The sequence below is a fragment of the Oryctolagus cuniculus genome, chromosome 17, assembly GCF_051225735.1.
Source record: "Oryctolagus cuniculus isolate XC-2025 breed Fujian yellow rabbit chromosome 17, ASM5122573v1, whole genome shotgun sequence".
Classification (NCBI taxonomy): Eukaryota; Metazoa; Chordata; class Mammalia; order Lagomorpha; family Leporidae; genus Oryctolagus; species Oryctolagus cuniculus.
The window spans coordinates 5,276,356-5,292,971 of NC_142883.1; the positions used below are offsets into that span (position 1 = coordinate 5,276,356).

Consider the following 16,616-nt stretch of genomic DNA (forward strand, 5'->3'; position numbering starts at 1 on the left):
CTCAGGTTCAGAGGAAACCTAGACTAAAAACTCCCTGGCCCGCCTCTGCAAGAACATGCCTTGTATTTGCAAAGGAAAGCATTTATTCCTTTAGAAGTCCATGCACACGGCCTCAGGACCCTCCCAGGGAGCCTTCTCTCACAATGGCCCGAGCCAGGTTTCGAGCCAGAGCGAGTCTCAGCATCTCCACTTTGGTGGTCTCCACGTCGTCCTCCTACAGAGCAGAGCCAGCATGAGGCTTCCGGCACTCGGGGGACCGCCAGGGCAAACATTCCGGGCCAGCACCGCGGCTCACTAGGCTAATCCTCCGCCTTGCAGCGCCGGCACACCGGGTTCTAGTCCCTGTCAGGGTGCCGGATTCTGTCCCGGTTGCCCCTCTTCCAGGCCAGCTCTCTGCTGTGGCCAGGGAGTGCAGTGGAGGATGGCCCAGGTGCTTGGGCCCTGCACCCCATGGGAGACCAGACGCACTTGGCTCCCGGCTTCGGATCGGCACAGTGCGCCGGCTGTAGCAGCCATTTGGGGGGTGAACCAATGGAAGGAAGACCTTTCTCCTCGTCTCTCTCACTGTCCAACTCAAAAACTTGGGGGGGGGGGACATTCCGATGACTCCTCTGGAGTCACCCCCATGTTGGCACAGGGAGGGAAGTGGACATTACCTCCAGTCGCTGGGCATCAGGCTCGGCGCGCGCTGGCCTCCCTGAGGTCAAGTCCTCCAGGCACCGCATCAGCTCGTATGTCTGTTCTGCTGAGAAAATCACCTGGGGGGAAAGGCTGCATCACCCGGCTGCTCCCCAGGGTGCTTCCGCACACGCCGGGTCCTGGCACGGCCCTGGTGCTTCGAGGACGGAGCCCAGGAGGGAGCAGCTTCCTAGCCTCACTCCAGGGCTGGAGCGAGCGTCGCTGGTGACAGCTGCTACGTCTCAAAGGGAGTCGCTGTCTTCCTGTGAACACTGGACCCCACAGCGGGTGCTCCTGGTCACTCAGGAAGCGGCTCGGGCACGGGCGCGGCCAGACAAGGGGCTCAGGAGGCGGAGCAGGTCTCCAGGCGCCACCTTTACCTGTTTCTGTTCCAGAAGGGGCAGGGCATCTGTTAGCAGCGTCATCCAGAAGGAGCGGGGCGCGATCTGAGACGTCATCAGGGACAGCAGGAGGGAGGCGGCCTCCACGAAGCGCTTCTCCCCGTAGAGGCGGTGGAACTCCCGGTACTTCCCTGGGGGGGGGGGGGGGCCGGGAAACTCCACTAGGCTCCCCGTGTGTACCCCCCCCCCCCAGCTGAGTCTGGCCCTAACCGAGGAGAGAAGCCTGCCCCCATGAGCCACTCCACAAGGAGGGAGATTTTCCCAGAGCGGCCTCCCATCATGCATCAACACGGTGCAGACCACAGGTCCGCACTGGGGGTACATGGGGGACACCACACACACAGCAGCCAGGAACCTCCAGCGGACCGGAAGCCAGGGTGGCGGCCAGGAGGAGCGGACGTGTGGATCATCCCAAGCTCTGCTCCCCGAGTGGTTAGCAACACCACCCGTGAGGGGACAGCACTCTGCTGGGATTCCTGCCCCAGACGCCACACATGGACCATGAGAAAACGCTGGGCAAAGCCTAGGTTTCGTGAAGGTGTTGCCATCAACAAGGGCTCCACACTGCAGCACTGACAGAAAGGAGGCCAATCGCCGAGGACTGAGCGTGCGTAACACATTATGGGGGCTCCTTATTCCTCGTACTATTTTTGGAAGAGTCTGGCATGCAGGACTCCGTGTGGCGTGGAGTTTAGGCGTAACAGGAAGGAGCCCGCGGGGAAGTCCAGCACCACCCGCCGCTCTCCCAGCTGTCCACTTGCACCCCAACTCGGAGCAACTTACCCAGGAACGTCAGGCGGTCACTGAGCATCATGGCCGGCCCCAGGTTGTCAATGAGGTCCAAATCCGAAAAGCAGCCCCGCTCACAGTAATCCCTGAGGAACCTGCAGCGCCCAGCCCAGGGAGGTCAGAGCGCTGGACCCAGCCTCGGCCTGCCCCTGGGGCGCCGGCGCCTGCTGAACCCACCTGTCTGACACAAGCGTGGCGAAGGCAGCGTCTCTGGCACGGATGCTCCAAGAGAGGGCGGAGCCCAGGCGGTTGTTGCGAACAGCTTTCATGGCCAAGATCTTACAAATGCTGCGAACTTTGCAGGGAGAGGGCAAAGGCGAACTCTGTCATCGCATGCCTGAGCCCCGTGGGGACAGGGGGCCTTCCCAAAGCCTCCCTAGAACCCAAAGGCTGGGTCATCAGAACCAGAAACCTGAGGTCTGCAAAGTGGTGTCTTGGCTCTGAGCAGGGTACACAAACCCCAGCAGGAGTGGCTGAGGGGGTGTGGCTTCAGATTTATTCCTGCCCCTACACACACACCCCCTCTCAGCCCCGCCAGATGCTTAAAATCCTAGCTTGCCTTGGGTCTGGAACACAGGGGCTCAGGGCGGGGGCGGGAGGGGGCTTGCGCACCTGCGTTCTCCAGCCGCACCACTTCCCCTTCCCCCTCGAGCCAGGCTCCCTGCCCCGGGCCGTGTCGGGCTCACCCACCGCACAGCTGAGGAGGGGCCGCTCACCTTGCTCCGTCATCTGCCGCTGCTCGCAGACCCGCAGCACCTTCAGGGCCTTCTGCTCGGTGTTGAGGGGGATGCGCTCGATGTGCAGTTCCAAGGAAGCTCGACCCAGCTCGGGGCAGTAGTCGAAGTAATCCACGCCCAGCTGCCACAGGCTGCAAGGTCCCGGGGACAGAGCTGGGGCTCCGAGGTGGGCTGCCCCTCCTCGACCCCCGAGCCCCACGGCACCCAGACCAGCCGCCTACCTGTGGTGGGCAAACAGTCCCGAGGCGTATTCCAGCAGGAGGAACTCCCTCATGTTAGAACCGAAACTGCAACGGACCGTGACAGACAAGACGCTGGGCCTGCTCCGTGCAGGGCCCCTCCTCAGCCCGGCTTCCCTTCTGGTCACTCCGCCCGCCCACCCCGAGGGCCTGAAGCCACTCACTAGAGGTTGTGTGACTGCAGCAGTCGGCAGTGGTCCAGCAGGTCTGTCAGGTGGGCCACGAACCACCAGTTGCTCAGGGCGATGCTGCAGATTGAGACCAGGCAGGAGGCAAAGTCAGGAGAGGCCACGTCCCACAGGAGCGAGGCGGGGCAGGAACCCCACGTCCCTCCTTGGAACACAGGTGGGCTATCCCCCCCACCTGTCAGCATGGCCACTACGAGAGCAGGTGCTGCTGAGGGTGTGGAGCCGGGAGCCTGTGTGCTGCGGGCAGTGCACACTGGTGAGGCCTCACGGCAAACAGTCAGACCCACACAGGCCCAGCTACCCCCAGACTACCACGTCCCCCAGCAACCCTTAGACTACCACACAGGCCCAGCTACCCCCAGATTACCACGTGTCCCCCCGCAGTCCCCCTTGGCATGTGTGTAAAGGGGAAAAATCCTTCACAGTGGACATGGCTGTGCTGGCAGGGATGAGGTGCAGGTGTGTGGGTACACAGTGGACACTTAGCCACGTGTGACAGCCTGCATGGACCAGGAGGACGTTACACTAAGTGAAATGAGCCAGACACTGAAGATCGCTGCGATCACATTTAGGCGCAGACTCTACACACACTGAGTGGGCCGGGGGCTGCCGGGGGCTGGCGGGTGGCAGGGAGGAGATGCTGGCCAAGGCCCACAGCTCGTAACGCACCGTACACGCGAAACCCGCCCGGAATGTTCTCATACATACATACAAGAGGCATACACGCATACAAGAGGCAACTAAGGTGCTCACTATGCTGTCAGCTTGATGGTGGCACCGCGTCACAGCACACACAGTCCCCTCTGAAGTGTGAGGGGCAGGCCACGCCGCCACCTGCGACGCGCACCCCACACCGGAGTGCTAGTGCTAGTGCCGGCTTGCTGCTTCCCAGCCAGCTTCCACCAACACGTTCTCACGGGCAGCCCTGGCGGCTCAGGTGCCTGGGCCCTGTCCCCCACATGGGTGACCCGAGTTTTTGGTTCCTCGCTTTGGCCTGACCCAGTCTAGGCCGTTGCGGCCATTTGGGGAGGGACCCAGCAGAAGGAAGACTCCCACCAAGCACTAACGGTGGGGGCTCAAGTGATCGAGGCTGGGCACGGCTGAGCGGTGCCAGGGTCTCTGTACAGACTCCAGCAACTCTGGATCCAGCAGTTAGATTCGGGATCTGCACGTACACGCCCTGTGATTCTGAGAGCAGCTTCAGTGTCAGAACGAGGAAGCTTTAGCGCCGGTGCTGCAGGACAGCGGTCAGCGGCCACCCGTGACGCCCGCCGCAGCACGTGGGCACCAGCTCCTGTCCTGGCTGCTCCACTTCCCATCCGGCTCCAAGCCAAAGTCTGGGAAAGCAGAGGATGGCCCTCCACCCACGGGGGAGAACGGATAAAGCTCCTGGCTTCGGCCTGCCCGGCCCAGGTCGTCATGGCCATCTTGGGAGCGAATCACAGATAATTTCAGCAAACACGTAACCCTCTCTAAAGCTGCCCTCCTGCTCACGCCGCCTGGAGACGGGCACCGCGCAGAAAGGCGCCAGCAGAGAAAGCTGCGCGTGGCCGATGACCTGGCGAGGCGTCGAGCTCCCGAGCTCCGCCAGACTGTAAGCAGTGCTGGGCAGTGGTAAGCGCTTCCCTACAGCCACCAGCTCTTGTTTTGGCAAAAAGGAAACCAGGGCTTCAGGAAAATAGTGGTAAACTTGGGGAAAGCCAGAGTAGTTTTCTGTCAATATTTTCATAGGCTTACATGGCTGATGGCAGGAATGGGAGCATGTGTGTGCAGCAAACGAGAATAACAAAAAGACATGTTGACATTCCACTTTATGGGCATCCCCGCCCTAATTCTAAGTAAAACCTCCCAGACCTCTCGTCCGCTGCAGCAGTGAGCAAGTTCCACCAGCTCCTCTAGGCCTATTTGGGGTTTCAGACACAACAGATGTGGGCAGAGCAAGCCTCCGGGCACAGGACCTGGGGAAGGGGAAAGCCCCGCGCTGTCCGGGGCCGGCAAAGCGCCCGTGAGGAGCAGAGGCCCCCGAACCCCACGGGACACCGCATCGGGCATCACCCCCGGGGAAGAGTTGCGCTCGCAGCCCTCGGCCCAGGCGTCCGAGACGCTGGCTGCCGGGCTCGGAGTCTGCCTCTTCCTGAGCAGGTGCTGCCTCCCAGCCTGCTCCGAGACAGGAACCGCGCCACAGCGCTGGCCCCACGGCACGTGTTTTTGCCTTCGTATGTGTGGACAGTCCAGGAAGGTCCTACCTCTGTTGCGTGTCTGACATTCCCTTTCCGACACACTCAAGTGTCAGTGCAATGACGGGACAGGGAGCGGGCTGGAAACCCTGCAGATTCCAGCACAAGACCAGCAGCCTGGCCGCCCTGCACTCACCAGTGACACTGCGGTACGACCCAAAGGCGGCTGTCCACTGGGTACCAAGGAATAGGCTCGCTGGCCTTTTCTGGATTTTAAACATCAAAACATTTCATGCGGTGTTAGTTTTAATAAGGGTTCCTGAGGAGATGGTTATAAACGCAATGGCCTTCGTGCCTCAGCAAAGCCCCCACGCTCCTCCAGAGGGCAGGTGCTGTCCCCTTGCATCCGCTGAGGCGGGCAGCAGGTGCTACGGTTTGAATGGTTCCCTCCAGGTCAGGCGGGCCCACATGATGGTGCTCAGAGGTGGAGCCCTGAGCGGGGGTCGGGTGATGAGGGCGCCCTTGAAGGGCGTGAGGCTCCCTGACAAAGGGGCTCGCGGGAGGAAGCTCGGCCCCTCGCCCCTTCCCCTTCTACGTCAGGACATGGAACGCAAGGCGTTATCTTGGAAGCCCTCACAAACACCCAACCTGGACACAAACACGAATCTTGGACTTCCTGGCTACCGGACTGTGAGAAAATGCATTTCTGTTCTTTATAAAGCACCCAGTTGGGGCCGGCCACTGCCTGCAGCACGGGCATCCCCTATGGGTGCCACTTTGAGTCCCGGCTGCTCCCCTTCTGATCCAGCTCCTGCTACGGTCTCAGAAAGCACTGAGGATGGCGCAAGTGCTTGGACCTCTGCACCCGTGTGGGGAACCGGGAAGAAGCTCCTGGCTTCGGCCTGGCCCAGCCCAGCCCTTACAACCACTGGGGAGGAGGAAACCAGAGACAGAAGCGCTCTAACTGCTTTCCGAGTAAATCAATCAACTTTTTTTTTCAAACAGCAGCAGCAGCAGCAGCTGAAGTGGCGCCGGGCGGGGCTCACCTGCACTCCTTGATCACCTGGTGGATGTCAAACTCAAAGGCGGCCATCAGGATGTTGTCCAGAGGTTCCGGGCTGCTCTCCCCTCCCAGAAACAGGTCCAGGCTGGACTGTGAAAGGCAGTGAGGTGCTCTCAGCTCTGCGGAGCCGCCCGCTGGCCAGCCCAGGTGTATTCTCCCAGACAACCATGAACCTCGCTCTCCCCAGTCCAGTGATGGGCACTCTGTCCCTTCCACTCTGAGGATGCCCCATCCCCAATACAACCTCATCACTTCACATAAAAGGGAGTGAGGAGGGGGAGAGGGAGAGGGGGAATGGGGGAGGGGAGGAGAGAAGAGGGAGTGGGGAGGGGCACTGACCCCTCCATCCCTGGGATGGAAGCAGAGACCCAGGACAGGCAGGGCTGCTGTCTAGGGAGCCCTGGAGAAGGGTGAGGAGTTCAAACAGTGTGGAAGGAAAGGGGCTTCCTGGCCCCCGGAGGGGGGGGTCAGTTTAACCAGGCCACAGGCTGGGAATGACCCGGCAGGACTCCGGCCCCTCCCTCGGCCCTCCGAGCTCACTCACCTGGGCGTAGAAGTGCAGGTCGATGGGTTTCACCGTGGGATTGGAGTACAGCAGCCGAGTCACCAGGAAGTGGTACCAGTTACTCAGCAGGTCCTTGTGCGCCAGCAGGGCGGCCTCGTCCCCCAGCATGACCTGGAGACAGACGCCGCCTTCCTGGACTCGCTGCAGGGGCAGCCGCTGCGGCCCCCGTCTCGTCTGGGCACCACCTTTCAGCTGCGGCCTGGAAGCCTCACCCTGTCCAAGGAGGACAACGCTCCTCCCCCACCCCCCCCGGAAGCCCAGTGGAGCCGACCTGGACCACTGCTTTCAGACCTTGCACAGTGACTCCAGGGGAGGGCTGGAGGCGAACGTGCCGTCCTGGAGGTGCCGCCCGCACTCCTCATGCCAGTGCTGCCACCGCAGCTCCAGCTCCGTCAGCGTCTGCGTGTTGCCAGGCTGCGGAGAGACCGGAGTGAGACGTCGTCCCACCCACCTGAGCTTCACGGGCCGCCTCCCGTGACCCAGCCGCACGCTGCTCCCACGTACGCTGAGAATGGGCATCGTCCTCATGAGGTCCCCCAGCACGCGGCACATGCCTGCAGAGGGGGGGTTGGCATCCGCTTCCTTGGACAGCACCTGCCGGGCCTCGTCCAGCCGGCCCTGCAGCACCAAGACGGTCACCTGGAAGGAGCCCGGGTCATGAGCTGCAGCAGGGGCAGTGCCTCCACCGACACTTGGGTTTCCACCCGCAAAGAGCAATGGCTCCATCCGCTAGGAGCAACCCCACCCAGTCCCACAGTCTGACCCCTCAGCCGTGGCTTTCAAACTCCCAGATGCAGCCCATAACAGGCTGTGACAGCTTCTGGAAAGCAGGTAAGAAACCAGAGTACCAGAGTGCATCAACACTGGCTCGAGCATTCCAGCTCATACATGTTTACGCACACTTACATGTCGTTGGGCCTCAAGACTGAGATCCCGTATTTGTCAACTGACCTGTCACTCAGACTTACTCAGAACCTCCAACCACTTGCAGCACTGACGCACTCTCCGCTGAGGTTCAGCCCTCACTGTGCCCGAGCGCCTGCCTGAGGAGCGCAGTGCCAGGCTCTGTCACCTGAGTGCGGAGTGAAGGGCCGCCTGTTCTCAGGTGCAGAAAGGCTGCGAGGGGTCAGCCCAGCTGCACTCAGCCATGTGCTTTTGGCCCCAAGTTCAAGTCAATGAATCCAGCTGTTAAATAAGCTGTCATTACACTAGACACATAAAACAAGGTTACAGATTCATCGACTGATGACAGCATGACGAAGGGGGGGCCAGTGCTCTGGTACTGTGGGTTGAGTACCACCTGTGACACTGGCATCCCCTGTGGGCACAGCCAATTGGAGGCCTGGCTGCCCCACTCCCAATCCAGCTCCATGTTAACGCACCTGGGAAAGCAGAAGTGCTTGCCCCCTGCCACCCACGTGGGAGACCCACCGGAGTGGGCTCTTGGCTTTAGCCCAGCCCAGCGCTGGCTGTTGTGGCCATCTGGACAATGAACCAGAAGATGGAAGAGCTCTCTGTAACTCTGCCTTTCAAATGTTTAAAAATGTAAGTTGCACACACACACACACACACACACACACACACACAATGAGCAGAGGCTCACAGGAACCCAACCCCGAATTCCCGGAGAGCAGCAGCACAAAATCCGCCAAGTCAGTACTCGCGGCCTCTGGAGAACCGGCCGGCGCAGCTGCAGTGTGCTCTGGGACACCCACACCCATGGAGAGGCAGGCTCTGGCTTTGGCTACTCTGCTTTCCATCCGGCTCCCCAATGCCTTTGGGAAGGCAGAAGACGGCTCAAGCACCTGGGCCCCTGCCACCCACGTGGGACAGCGATTCAGTTCTGGGCTCCTATCCTCAGTCTGGACCAGCGCCAGCTGCTGTAGGCATTAGGGAAGTGAGCCAGCGGACGTGAGCTCGCACGCGCATGCTCGCTCTCCCCTCCAGTTACTCTGCCTTTCAAATAAATACATCTTAAATGTTGCTTTACTTTGTATATGTTACAAATATTTATTTGAGTTTTTTTTTATTTATTTCTTTATTGTAAACCAGCGGTGGGAGACCTCTGTTGCTCTGGCTTTCAAATAAACAGACATTTTGGTGTTTTTTTTTTGTTTTTGTTTTTTAGAAGATTTATCAATTTGAAAGAGGACATAGAGAGAGAGAGAGACAGAGAGAGAGATCATCCATCCCCTGGTTCACTGCCCAGCTGGTCGCAACAGCCCGGGCTGGGCCAGGACGAAGCAGGAGCTTCTTCCAGGTTTCCCACAGGGTGACAGGCCCAGCACTGCCTGCGTTTCCCAAGCTGGATCAGGTGCGGAGCGAGCAGGACTGGAACCAGGTCAGCAGGGGAAGCTGGCACTGCAGGTGGCAGCTTTCCCAGCTACGCCGCAGTATCAGGCCCCAAATAAACGCTTCAAACCCAAGTCACTTCTCACCACCTCATCTGCTCAGCTCCGACCCTTGTCCACGTCACCATCTATTGCCCGGCTTAGTGCAACAGCTCCAGGTGGTCTGTCTCTGCCCTTGCTCTGTCCCAACAGGGCAGCTGGGAGAGCTCTCGGGCCCTCAGTGGGACTACAGAGCTGCACGGCTGCCCTCCCCATGCCTCCTTCCCCGACTGGACTGAAACAGCACCTCTTCTGCACCTCACACGTGAAGCCGGCCCCCACCCCTCACAGACCCGGCAAATGCGTCCAGCCCAGCAGCCTGAGGAGGTTGGCGCTCTCCCCCGTGTCCTGGAAAGGACACCAAGACTGTGACTCACTCATCCAAGACCGCGCAGCCCCCGAGGCAGGGCAAGGAAATCGACGCACGAAGTCTGGCGTCCCAGGGCACGTTGCTGGCCACACTGCACACGGCCTCTGAAGGCCCGGCAACAGCCCAAGGTCTCCTCGGGGCGGCCTGGCGTCTCTGCCCTTACTGCCCTCTCCCTGGTTCTCACCGAGCCTCTAGCACACAGCAGTCGCCGACCACACGACAGGAACGCGCTTCCTTCCTGAGCCCAGCTGTCCTTCACACCTGTCACTCACGAGGGAGGCCTCCCTAACCCACGTGCTCGCCTTCATTTCTCTCTAAGCCCTTCGCTATCAGCCGCACTGCACACAGCTGCTCTGGTCCGTTTCTGCCCCAGCACTCAACAGTAGGTGCTAAACCACAGACAAATCTCAGCCCAGGGGCCAGCACTGTGGCCAAGTGCACGAGCCTCTGCCTGCAGCGCCAGAATCCCACATGGGCGCTGGTTCGAGTCCCGGCTGCTCCTCTTCCAATCCAGCTCTCTGCTGTGGCCTGGGAAAGCAGTGGAAGATGACCCAAGTCCTTGGGCCCCTGCACCCGCGTGGGAGACCCTGAGGGAGCCCCTGGATTCAGCCTGATCCAGTTCTGGCTGTTGCGGCCACCTGGGGAGTGAACCAGCGGATGGAAGACTTTTCTCTCTGTCTTCCCCTCCATCTGTAACTCTGCCTCTCAAATATATAATTGAAAAATATATATCTTAGCACAAGGACCGGTATTGTGGCATAGCAGGTAAAGCCACCATCTGCAATGCAATGCGGGCGTCTCATATGGGCGCCAGTTTGAGGGCCAGCTGCTTCACTTCCAGTCCTGCTCCCTACTAATGCTCTGGGAAAGCAGAAAATGGCCCAAGTGTTTGGGCCCTGCCACTCATGGAGAGATCTGGAAAAAGCTCCTGGCTCTGGCCTGGCCTGGCCCAGCCCTGGGAGTTGTGGCCACTTGGGAAACGAACCAGTGCAAGGAAGATTTCTGTCTTTCCCTCTAACTCTTTGAAATAAACAAATACATCTTTAAAAAAAAATCTCAGGCCAGTATTTGCTGGGCAAAGGTACTCCCTCACCCGCACAGACCTCCTGGAGCCAAATCGCTCAGAAATATTCCAAAAGGCAGCAATTCCTTACCCGAATTCCAGACTGGACGAATTTATTCCAGTCAACTGTCAACCTCCTCCCTGCCACCTCCCAGTCAGGTCAGAGGTCAGCAGAGAAAACAGGAACAAGTGTTGCTCTTACAGGCACAGAGAACACATACACACCACATACATTCTCTTGCTCTCTCTCACTCACACACACACACACACACACACCCCACTGCCCATGCATGTACTGAATTTAAATTACCAATCCAAAATGACTTTGGCACTATCAACCTTTTAAAAAGCTATTTACTCATTTATTTATTTGAAAGGCAGAGAGAGAGAGAGGAGGCAGGCAGACAAGTCGTCCATCCCCAAATGGCCACAACAGCCTGGGCTGGGCCAGGCTGAAGCCAGGAGCTACAAACTCAAACCAGGTCTCCCACATGTGTGGCAGGGCCCCAAGTACTTGGGCCTTCTTCCGCTGCCTTCCCAGGAGCACTAGCAAAGAGCAGATCAGAAGCTGGGCCTCAAACCAGTGCTCGCGGGGGACGCCAGCATCACCGGCAGCAGCTTCCCGCACTGTGCCACATCACCCCGATCCTTCTGACAGCGTCATAAAAGTTTATGTATCTTATGTCATAAAAATTCTCGCACTGAAGCACATAATCCATGGCATTTCCCTGAGGTTAGAGTTGTGTGCCGTCACAATCCAGTGTTACAGCACTCCCACCACCAAACCCATTGACATGCTCGTTTACATACAACCCCAGCCCCGACTTCAGTTCCCATCACATCTTCTCTTCTCAGACACAAGGAAATCAAATTCCCCTTCTCCTGCAAAGTCCACAAGTACTGCTTTTGTCACATAAAGACTTAGGTTTAAACTCTCTCGTGGAGCAGGAAAGAAAAGATCCAAGCCTGTGTCCACAGTCACACAGCAAGGAGCCAGAAAGGACAGAGTTTGGCCAGCTAACCGTCAGGGACGATGACAGCCAAGGCAGAAGGGAGGGGACCCATCCTGCGGGGATGCTTACCAACTTCCAGAAGCCCTCGTGTTTGCTCGGATTCTCACTGCCTAGCACATCTGCCGACAAAGTATCCACCTCGCACACGTGGAGTCGAACCCAGTCAAGCAGGAGGAGGAGGAGAGGGCCGGCTAGAAGAGACGCATCACACACAGCTCAGCCTCACCCGCAGAAAACTGTGGTGCAGGGGGAGTGAAGGCAGACAGGCGACCTCAGGGAAGGCGGCTGATTCTCCTAAGCAGACACACACCCAGTCCTGGCCACAGGACAGGCCTAGGGAAACCGCACAGACTTGCACGGAATCCTCCCTTTGGGTCAGGCAGCTTCCCCGCACAGGGGTGAACAAAGGCCCCAGACCTCACCACCCTGTCCCCCAGACCATCACGAACTCTATGGCTATGAAGTACTGCCACCCAGGGACTGGTCCTGACAAGGTGGTGAGTGTGCGATGATGACAAGACACAGGAGCCTTGGGGCGGGCATCCGGGACAGCAGCTGGGCCTCTGCTTCCCTTGTCAGTGCCGGGGTTTGGGTCTTGTGTCTGCTCTCCAGTCCAGCTTCTTGTTACAGAGTAGCTGGGAGGCAGCTGCTGACAGCGCAAGTCCTCGGGTCCCCGCCACCCGTGTGGGAGAGCTGGACGGAATGCCGGGTCCCTGGCTTTAATCTGCCCCGACCCAGCTTTTTCTGGCATTTGGGAGTGAACCAGCGTGTGAAAGACACCTCTCTTTCTCTCCCACAACACCCTATCTTTCAAATAAATAAAAAAAAAACACTAAAAAGAAAAAAGGTCACCAGAGTAACTGTGACAGGGTTCCCCTAAGCCAATCATGAGCCACTGACCGAGCAAATCCTCCTCCCACCAGCCAGTCCCTCCTGCATCCCCAAAATTTCCAATTTGCTTCATCCATGACATAAACACTGCCCACGCCTGTCACAGACGAGCCCAGTGCTGGCTCCCAGTACTTTTAAGGCGGCATCTGTCTACTACCGGGTTTCCGGAAGGCATGCTGTCTGGTTTCTCTGACACTACCTGATGAGACGGCAGGTCTCCCTAGGTGGTTTCTAACAATTTGAGGGTTCTGTTGATGAAAACCAGGGACAAGACATTCTCAACACCCAGGAAAGGGGACGAGGGCGGAGGATGGCGGGGACGCCTCTGAGGCCGAGCCGGGCAGATTCCATGCTCACCTGGGGCGACTTCGATGAAGAGAATCTCACACAAGTTCCAAATGAGCTCCATTACTGAGAGAATGGAGACCTACGGGAGAAATGGAGACGGCTTCACTGAAACGCAGCCCCGACTTTGGCAGAGCAAAACAGAGCGGGCGTGACTCACTGACAGCCGTGCTCCTCCCACCACTGCAGTGCTCCAGCGGCAGGACTTTCCAGGGGCAGCCGTGCGAAGATTTTAGGAAGGAGTACACAGACTAACATTACTACTTTTTAAAAACATTTATTTATTTATTTGAAAGTCAGAGGTGGAGAGAAAGACAGAGGTCTTCCATCCGCTGGTTCACTCCCCAGTTGGCCAAAACGACCAGAGAAGGGCCGATCTGAAGCCAGCAGCCAGGAGCTTCCTCCGGATCTCCCACGTGGGTGCAGGGGCCCAAGCACTTGGGCCATCTTCTACTGCTTTCCCAGCACATAGCAGAGAGCTGAATCAGAAGTGGAGCAGCCAGGACTCGAACCGGCACCCATATGGAATGCTGGCACTGTAGGCGGTGTCTTTACCCACTACGCCACAGCACCAGCCCCCAGACTAACATTATTTTAATGGTTGTGATGTATTTAAGAAAAATATGGGGGCTGGTGTTTTGACATAGCAGGTTAAGCCTCAACCTGCAATACCAGCATCTCACATGGGTACTGGTTCGAAACCTGGCTGCTCCACTCCAATTCAGCTCTCAGCTAATGTGCCTGGGAAAGCAGCCAAAGATGGCCCAGCATCAGCCACTGTGGCCATTTGGGGAGTTAAGACAGGGGATGGAAGCTCACTCGCTCGCTCTCTCTCTCTCCTCCTCCCTGTAACTGTGCCTTCCAAATTAACAAAAAATGTTAAAAATATGACTACCCAAAGTTGTAATACATATGTTTTTCACACATTAGCATATCACATTGATAATCATCTTTTCTAAAGATTTATTTATTTCGGGGCTGGCACGGTGGCATAGCAGGTAACAGTGCCAACATCCCACATGGGTGATGGTTCCAGTCGGGGCTGCTCCACTTCCAACCCAGCTCTGCTATGGTCTAGGAAAGCAGAAGATGGCCCAAGTCCTTGGGCCCCTGCACCCACATGGGAGATCGGGAGGAAGCTCCTAGCTCCTGGCTTCAGATCAGTGCAGCTCAGCCCATTGCGGCCATCTGGGGAGTGAAACAACGGATGCAAGATCTCTCTTCCTCTGCCTTTGCTTCTCTGTAACTCTTTTTATCAAATAAATAATTTTTTTTTAATTGAAAGGCAGTTACAGAGAGATCTTTCCTCCACTGGTTCACTCCCCAAATGGCCACAATAGCCAGGGATGGGCTAGGACAAAGCCAAGAGCTTCATCCAGGTCTCCTGCATGGGTGCAGAGGCCCAAGTACTTGGGCCGTCTTCTGCTGCTTCTCCCAGGCACGTTAGCAGGGAGCTGGACCAGAAGTGCAGCAGCCGGGACTCAACCAGCACTCATTATGGGATCTGGCATCACAGGCTGCAGCTTAACTGGCCCCTCACATTGGTAATCTTCAAGAATTATGGTTTAGGAAGGGGCTTTCAGGGTGAGGGAAGAGACAATTTTTAGAAGATACACAGGGTTAAGCACTTGGCACGGAGGTCAGGACGCCACTTGGGATACCTGCATCTCACATCAGAATGCCTGGGGTCAAGTTCTGGCTCTGCTTTGGATTTCAGCCTCCTGCTACTGCCTAGAGACACATTCAGCAGCAGCAGGTGATGCCGCAGCTGCTCGTTCCCCGTCACCCACATGGCAGACCCACACTGAGTTTTGAAATCCTGGCTTGGCCTGGCCCAGCCCTAGATGTTGCAGACATTTGAAGAGGGAACCATCAGATGGAAGGGGTGTGTGTGTGTCTGCCTTTCAAATACTTAAGATAAACAAAGACTGGCACTGTGGTGCAGTAGGGTAAGCTGTCAGTTGCAATGCCAGTTCAAGTCCCAGTTATTCCACTTTCCAGCTTCCAACTATCTCCTGGGGAGATAGCAAAAAATGGCTCAAGTGTTTGGGCCTCTCCCACCCTAGTGGGCAATCAGGATGGAGTTCCTGACTCCTGGCATCAGCCCGACCGAATCCTGGTTGTTGTGGCCACTCAGGAAGTGAACCAACAGATGGAAGATCAATCAGTCTCTCTCCCCCTGCCTCTCAGTTGCTCTGCCTTTAAAATAAATACATAAAATAATCATTTAAAAAAAAAAAGAGGCTGGCGCCACAGCTCACTAGACTAATCCTCCACCTGCGGCGCCGGCACTCCAGGTTCTAGTCCCAGTTGGGGCGCCAGATTCTATCCCGGCTGCTCCTCTTCCAGGCCAGCTCTCTGCTGTGGCCCGGGAGTGCAGTGGAGGATGGCCCAAGTGCTTGGGCCCTGCACCCCATGGGAGACCAGGAGAAGCACCTGGCTCCTGGCTTCAGATTAGTGTGGTGCACCGGCCATAGTGGCCATTTGTGGGGTGAACCAACGGAAGGAAGACCTTTCTCTCTGTCTCTCTAACTCTGCCTGTCAAATAATAATAATAAAAAATAAGTAAGAACAAGGAGGCTGGTGGCTGTGAGCCCCTGAAGGAAGCTACTTGTGGCAGGGACTCCCGTTTTGTTTGTTTGTTTGTTTGTTTTGACAGGCAAAGTGGACAGTGAGAGAGAGAGACAGAGAGAAAGGTCTTCCTTTTTCCGTTGGTTCACCCTCCAATGGTCTCTGAGGCCAGCGCGCTGCAGCAGGCACACCGCGCTGATCCAAAGCCAGGAGCCAGGTACTTATCCTGATCTCCTATGGGGTGCAGGCCCAAGCACTTGGGCCATCCTCCACTGCACTCCCGAGCCACAGCAGAGAGCTGGACTGGAAGAGGGGCAACCGGGACAGATTCCGGCGCCCCGACCAGGACTAGAACCTGGGGTGCCGGCACTGCAGGCAGAAGATTAGCCTATTGAGCCATGGCACCGGCCTGTTTTTTTTTTTTTTTTTAAGATTTATTTATTCATTTGAAAGGCAGTTACAGAAAGGCAGACACAGAGAAAAAGAGAGAGGTCTTCCATCTGCTGGTTCACTCCTCAAATAGCTGCTACGACTGGAGCTGGGCCAATCTGAAGTCAGGAGCCAGGAGCTTCTTCCGAGTCTCTCATGTGGCTGCAGGGGCCCAAGTACCTGGGCCATCTTCCACTGCTTTCCCAGGCCATAGCAGGGAGTTGGATAGGAAGAAGAGCAGCTGGCACCGCAGGCAGCGGCTTTACTTGCTATGCCACAGCACTGACCCATCCCATTTTGTCACTTTTTTAAATTTATTTGGGGGGGTGGCTAGTGCTGTAGGGTAGGTTAATCCTCCGCCTGCAGCACTGGCATCACACATGAGCGCCAGTTTGTGTCCTGGCTGCTCCTGTTCCAATCCAGCTTTCTGCTGTGTCCTGGAAAAGCAGTGGAAGATGGCCCAAGTGCTTGGGCCCCTATACTTACGTGGGAGACCCAGAAGAAGCTCCTGGCTACTGACCGGCCCAGCTTTGACTGTTATGGCCATTCGGGGAGTGAACCAGAGGATGGAAGATCTCTCTCTGTCTCTCCCTCTCTCTCCCTATAACTCTGCCTCTCAAACAAATAAACAAACCTTAAAAATTTTTATTTATTTGAAAGTCAGAGTTGCAGTGAGAGAGGGAGAGACAGAGAAAGGAGAGCTCTTC

At 57.3% G+C, this 16,616-nt stretch overlaps 1 protein-coding gene across 6 annotated transcripts in view; it reads right to left on the reverse strand.

The window, feature by feature from the left end:
- Positions 1-65: 65 nt before the first annotated feature.
- Positions 66-16,616, reverse strand: part of NUP85 (nucleoporin 85) — a 33,082-nt gene continuing 16,531 nt past the window's right edge. For all 6 annotated transcript variants that reach the window (XM_070060320.2, XM_008250971.5, XM_008250972.5 and 3 more), the window contains 14 exons: positions 12,922-12,991; positions 11,743-11,864; positions 7,342-7,476; positions 7,129-7,251; positions 6,817-6,948; positions 6,256-6,362; positions 3,009-3,092; positions 2,827-2,892; positions 2,585-2,736; positions 2,046-2,163; positions 1,863-1,963; positions 1,059-1,210; positions 657-758; positions 66-214 (listed from right to left, as the gene is read on the reverse strand). In XM_070060320.2, the coding sequence (XP_069916421.2) occupies positions 113-214; positions 657-758; positions 1,059-1,210; positions 1,863-1,963; positions 2,046-2,163; positions 2,585-2,736; positions 2,827-2,892; positions 3,009-3,092; positions 6,256-6,362; positions 6,817-6,948; positions 7,129-7,251; positions 7,342-7,476; positions 11,743-11,864; positions 12,922-12,991 (1,566 nt within the window). In that variant the 3' untranslated portion in view covers positions 66-112. The remainder of the gene's footprint in view (positions 215-656; positions 759-1,058; positions 1,211-1,862; positions 1,964-2,045; positions 2,164-2,584; positions 2,737-2,826; positions 2,893-3,008; positions 3,093-6,255; positions 6,363-6,816; positions 6,949-7,128; positions 7,252-7,341; positions 7,477-11,742; positions 11,865-12,921; positions 12,992-16,616) is intronic.